General features: G+C 48.7%; 1 protein-coding gene across 1 annotated transcript; it reads right to left on the bottom strand.

Annotated features, from left to right (window-relative positions):
• Positions 1-341: 341 nt before the first annotated feature.
• Positions 342-3,986, bottom strand: LOC100825765 (cysteine desulfurase, mitochondrial). Its single transcript, XM_003577951.4, has 2 exons — positions 2,392-3,986; positions 342-845 (listed from the first exon to the last, which is right to left on the bottom strand). Exon 1 carries the CDS (start codon positions 3,821-3,823, stop codon positions 2,456-2,458), a length of 1,368 nt encoding a protein of 455 aa, XP_003577999.1. The 5' UTR covers positions 3,824-3,986; the 3' UTR covers positions 342-845; positions 2,392-2,455.
• Positions 3,987-6,212: the final 2,226 nt, after the last annotated feature.

The raw sequence follows: 6,212 nt of genomic DNA, 5'->3' as shown, positions 1-6,212 counted from the left end.
GTTTTGTTCCTTGTTTTTCTTTAAAGAAATTCGGTTTCAAGAAAACACTGGCCGATCAGTTCCTCCAGAATCTGCTAACTGAAAGTACGGTTTCCTAGAAATTCGATTTGATTCTGACAAAGCAAAACCGAAGGGCCCACTGTAACAGATTGCAAAACTATATCGACATGTAAGTTTTCTTTTTCCAATTGCCTATGAGCTGGGCCAGTCTGGGTCAGGAAGAGTGGTGGCTGGATGGGGAAGTGTTCTTCATTTTGGTTTAACAGATTTGCCTATGAGTACCAACATTATCTCAGACAGATAGGAGCAAATGACTCCATCAGCACTTTAGTCCACCAGTATTTGTATCAGCAACAAGAAAATGAACAGATCCTTGTAACTGAGTAAGATTGTACCTCAGACAGATAAGAGTACAAACCGAGTATCTGAGGAGTACAAACCAAGTACTCCCTCCGATCCATATTACTTGTTGAAATATTACATGTATCTAGACGTTTTTTAAACATAGATACATTTATATTTGAACAAATTTGAGACAACTAATATGGGTCGGAGGGAGTATCATTTATTTCATGTTTTGAGATGTTCCATCTAGGCAGATAAGAGTACAAACCAAAAAGTATCCGAGTACAAACCAAGTATCATTTATTTCGTGTTTTGAGATGTTCCATCTAGAGAACCACAGCTAACTACCAGCCTCCAGATTGTATTCACCATCAGCATCATGCCTGGACTGCTCAAAACATGCCTCTTGTGTACTCCGTGGTAGAAATTGGTAGTCTCGACTCATGACAGAGCCATCATATGCGCCAGAATGCAAAGAAAGTATCTTCTAGATGCCAGACCTGAAAAAATTCAGCCGGTTGCCTAATTAGACAATCATACCAAAACGCAGAGTAAAACAGCAGTGGTTGTTCTCCCCAGTACTGCATAGGAAATTAGAAACCATCTTTCATGAGTCCAATAAAGAAAAAACACTTCTCATACATATACTGAAAAAATTAACTTCGTCTTACAGGAAGACCTGAAACATTGACAAGATCAACTGACCAAGGCAAGATTACATTCCCAGCGTATCATTTTGGTGTGGCTCACACTAAACGACACCAAAATTTTAGTCAAAGGAAGAGGAAATGCTTATGAAGAAATACAAGGTTAGTGCTTGCACCAAAGCATACGAGAGAGGGACACCAAAATTCATAGTAAATGAGGTGTAAAGCCATGCTGCTAGCTTGTTTTAATTTAGTACTCTCTAATGGGAGAACCAAAAGTATATAATCAGAAAGAAAATGTCAAAGGACTAAAGGACGCTAGAGGGAAGATAAGTAGGATTTACTATTGAGATCCATACTTATAATTTTCTGTACCCCAAAAAACAAAAGGTAAAAAAACCAAGAGTAAGGAGGGACTAAGAAACAAAAAGGGCACCAGATGAAACATGGACGATCAAGTGACTTTTTACTGCAAACAGACTAACAGAGTTCTTCTCCCCTCAATCTTGTTCTAAAATGCAATTTTACAAACTGTGGCATTGACAAAATGCAATTCAAACCTAGAATTGGGTACTTTCAGCTACAATATCATGTACACAGGTCTCTGGGTGACTGGGTCTACATCACTTCACAATATCAGGCTGCAAAGTACTTGGAAGTTCAATGTGAACTGTTGCTAAGCAAACAAACTTAAAGACTTAACTGATTTCAGAAGTTAGACTTAATTTGGCAAAACCTCATACAAAATGTAGAACAACATTTTTCTTCTGCATTTTACTTCACTCAAGTGTTGAGAGATATTATGTTCTATTACTCAGACCTCAAGAGGTAGTCTGCACTGCAGTCCCTTCATCAGAAAAAACAAATTATCTACATATACATAAATAACTCAACTGGTGGCAGCCTTCCATAACATCCAGACCACCCCCCCCACCCCACATTGATCAGACAAAATCCATGTTTGTGTACTCCCTCCGTCCAACAAAAGATGTCTCAAGTTTGTCAAAATTTGGATGTATCTAGACATGACTTAGTGTATAGATGCATTCAAATTTAGTCAAAGTTGAGACATCCTTTGTTGGACGGAGGAAGTATGTAGATTATTTGATTTGAGACACAAAATGATAATACAACATCCTCTTTAAACATTTATCATATCTTTTAGGTCGTAGCAACGGACGGGTATTGTGCTAGTCTACATAAATGATTGGAACTTGTCACTGAGAAACAATGCACCCCACGTAATATGCTCAAAACTTTGTCATCGATGATCCATCAGATCCAAATAGTGTTCAAGGTTACACACTTACGCGGTCAGGTGATTGGCAACCTTGGCTACATTACATCTCCCCTTATGAAAATAACATGACATAAAACAGAACAGCTAAAAGCCATATACCTATGTATCTGACAATCCGTGCACATCTAAAGCAGCCCAGCGATTAACGATAGTGAAAGCAGCCTCAGTGCTGTGACCACTGGATGCTCTTGATGTCGATGCCTGCCTTGGCCATCTCATAGAGTGGACTCATCTCACGGAGCTTAATCACCTGATGCACAGTGAGCTCAGTTGCTCTATCCACCTCTTCCTCAGTGGTGAAACGGCCAATGCCAAAGCGAATTGAGGTGTGCGCCATGTCCTCATCCACCCCAAGCGCCCGGAGCACATAGGAAGGCTCCAAGCTGGCACTGGTGCATGCGCTACCGCTTGAGACAGCCACCTCCTTCAGCCCCATCAGCAAGCTCTCACCCTCAACATATGCAAATGACAAGTTGAGGTTGCCTGAGTACCGGTGCTCCATGCTTCCATTGATGACAACATCATCAACCTTTCCACGGATGCCATCAAGCAGACGCTGCTGCAGAGCAGTGACTCGCCTGTGGTCATAGTCCATCTCTTTAGCCGCAATTTCACAGGCAGCACCAAATCCAACAACAAGCGGGGTGGGCACTGTCCCACTGCGGATGCCGCGTTCCTGGCCACCCCCACTCATCTGCGGCTCCACACGAATGCGAGGCCGGCGGCGCAGGTAGAGCGCCCCCACGCCCTTGGGCCCGTAAATCTTGTGGGCAGACAGTGACATGAGTCCAATCCCCATCTGGTTGACATCGATTGGGATCTTCCCGAGCGCCTGGGCCGCGTCAGTGTGGAAGGGCACGCCCTTCTCGCGGCAGATGCGACCAATCTCCTCGAGTGGCTGGACAACGCCGATCTCGTTGTTGACGGCCATGACGGAGACGAGCCCAGTGTCGGGGCGGATAGCGTCGGCGAGCTGGGCAACATCGATGAGGCCGTCAGGGCGGACGGGGAGGTAGGTGACCTCGAACCCCTCCTGCTGCAGGTACCTGCAGGAGTCGAGGACGCACTTGTGCTCGGTCTGGGTGGTGATGACGTGGCGGCGGCGGTCGCGGTAGAAGTGCATGACGCCCTTGACGGCGATGTTGTTGCACTCGGTGGCGCCGGAGGTGAAGAAGATCTCCCTGGGGTCGGCGCCGACGAGGGCGGCGACGCGCGCGCGGGCCTCCTCGACGGCGGCGTCGGACTCCCAGCCGTAGAGGTGGGTGCGGGAGTGCGGGTTCCCGTAGCGGGAGAGGTAGAAGGGGAGCATGGCGTCGAGCACGCGCGGGTCCACGGGCGTGGTCGCCTGCATGTCCATGTAGAGCGGCCGCCCCGAGATGCGCACGCCCTTGATGGTGATGGAGTCGTCCTCCTCCTCTGCGGCGGGGACGTCGGCCGGCAGCGCCGCCGTGGAGAGAGCGCGCGTGGGGGGAGGTGGGAGGCCGCCGCCGCGGCGGAGGAAGAGGGGGAGGAGGCGGCGGGAGAGGGCCATGGATTGGGGAGGGAGAGGTAGGGTTGAGGGAGGGTTCCGCTGCGCTGCGCTGCTCCCGTTTCGGCGGAGGGGCTATTTGGGGAGAAATGTGTGGAGAGATGGACGGGGAGAAGACCTTTGGCCCCTTAGGGGAGTGCGTGGATAGGCACACGGCCAAGGCCAAAGGCCAAGGCGGTGGAAGAGATAGGGAGCTAGGAAGTTTGGGCACGCAACGAAGCGCATCTAACTTTAAAGCCCGTCGCTCTCACGTAGCCACGCGCCGGATCGGCCCAGGTCTTGCTTGGTTGAAGGAAAGGTCGCGGCGTGTCCGCGTGGGCTCGAGTTAAAAACGCTGGAGCCTGCAGCATCTTGGGCTTGGCATTCTACGGTTTCAAGAGATGGAAGATTATTCGAAGAAAACTTGCCCAGGTTTGGTATTCTACGTTTTGGAAAGAATATCAGGATGACAAAAATGGATTTAGAGATGTTTTTTCTCTTGAGAAAAGACATCGAAATGGTATCTCATATCTTATACTCCCTCCGTTCCTAAAATTTACCATGATTTAGGAAAGGAGTATTTATCAAAGATGGATTTGGAGCCGTCAACTTTAAATAATATGGATGATACCTTGGGTGTGTTGTGACCGCGACCAAGACCAACAATACCAATTTTTTCTTCATTAGAAAAGAAAAAACTTTTGTTTAAATGGTTCGCAATATTTTGTCCGTCATGCTCTCTAGCCAATGCTAATTCATTTTTCTTGCCAACATTGATCAAAACATGAGCAATCAAAATCTTAGCCAAAATATTGGTTAGCCAACTTTTGGTAGGGTTGTATTGGGCTCAAACTAAACACACCATTTGATTTTATCAGAGGTCTTTATTGTTCGACGACGGAGCTATGGTCTAACAGGATGTTTGTCCCAGCCATATTGTGCAATGACTTTAGGTTTCCAATTACTTTGGTGCGCAAGTCATGCAGGTTTTCAAAACGTGTGAGGTTATTCCAACTTGTGTGGGTTTAGTATTGCAACTTCAGAGTGTTTTGTTTTTTGGATCAGGAAAGCCCTCAGGCTATACAATAGAGTTGAAGTACAAGTGGATTGTTCACGTTTTTTCATTAGGTTAAACTTTTAATTGAACTGATTTAGTGCATGAAACTCTTCACGGTATCAGAACCAAGAGGTCTTAAGTTTAAGAACCGGTTGACGCAATTAATTGCAGCTGTGAGAGCCACACGTGAGGAAAAGTGTTGAAGTATAAGTGCCCTTCTTTTGTCATAAGCTTTATCTTAGAGCATATTCAGGAGGGACCCTAAACTTGATTTCTATCCCGTTTTTAGGGGCTGGAGCCAAAAAAAAGTCTTCGGTAGGGATCCTATTTGAGTCCCTGAAGTAGTACGAGGCACCTAAATGCACCCCTCGAGCCCCTGTTCGCAGGGACCCTTTGGGGAGTCCCTATTCGTCTCCACGTCAGCACGGACGCTGCTCCTTCTACCTCGCTGCCATCCGCGTGCTTCTTCGCCGGACCGCGTGCCTCGCTGCTCCTCCGCCGGCCGCCCTCCGGCCCCACCACCGGCCTCCTGCCGTCGCCGCCTCGCTCGCCCCCGCAACCCCTCCTCTGCATCGCCGCCATCGGGCCCCTCCCCGCCGCCGAGCCGCCCCTCTATGGTGCTGCTCCGGCCACTCCGCATCGCAGCGCGCGCCCGCTGCTCCTCCGCCGCCGTGCTCCGGCCCCACCGCCGTCCGCACCTCCCGTCGCCTGCACCCCCCGGCCGCCGCCGCCGGCCGTTCCCCTGCTCTGCCCCACCCTGAGCTCCGCCCACCGCTCCCCCTCCCCTCGCCGCCACCCCCAGACGCCGCAATTCCCCTTCCCGCACGGCCACCCGCCGCTCCCCTGCTCTGCCCCACCGCGAGCTCTGCTGCCGCTCCCCTGCTCTGCCCCACAGCAAGCTCCGCCACGGCACAACCTGGCCACGAGCTCCGTCGTTGCAATGGGGAATTTAGGAAGAATAAAGAAGAAAAAAGAAAAGGAAAATAAATAAAGACAAGTTACTGACAAAAAGGACCCACATGTCATAACAAAATAGGGGCCGAGGAATAGGGAGTCCTGCCGAAGATGTTTTGGGACCTTAAAATTTGAGGGGAGTCCCTATGTGCAGTCTAGGGATCCTGTTTTAGGGGTTACTACTGAGAATGCTCTTAGATGAACTGATTCGGTGCATAGAACTCTTGAACAGAGGTCCCCAAAGAATTTAAAAATAATAATTGTACTCCATACAAGCACTTTTTTCCAAAATAAATAAATTGTACAAGCACTGAAAATAAAAAAGAATTGTACGAGCATGGGCCAGGAGGCCAGGCCAATCCACATTCCATGATGCGGCACGACCGCACGAATCTATGCCCA

The sequence above is a fragment of the Brachypodium distachyon genome, chromosome 4 (genome assembly GCF_000005505.3).
Source record: "Brachypodium distachyon strain Bd21 chromosome 4, Brachypodium_distachyon_v3.0, whole genome shotgun sequence".
Classification (NCBI taxonomy): domain Eukaryota; kingdom Viridiplantae; phylum Streptophyta; class Magnoliopsida; order Poales; family Poaceae; genus Brachypodium; species Brachypodium distachyon.
Note: the sequence above shows the minus strand (reverse complement) of the source record. Positions and strands in the feature narration are given on the sequence as shown.

Excerpts from the sequence above, each read along its gene's own strand:
- LOC100825765 (XM_003577951.4), bottom strand. The coding sequence starts at position 3,823 with ATGGCCCTCTCCCGCCGCCTCCTCCCCCTCTTCCTCCGCCGCGGCGGC.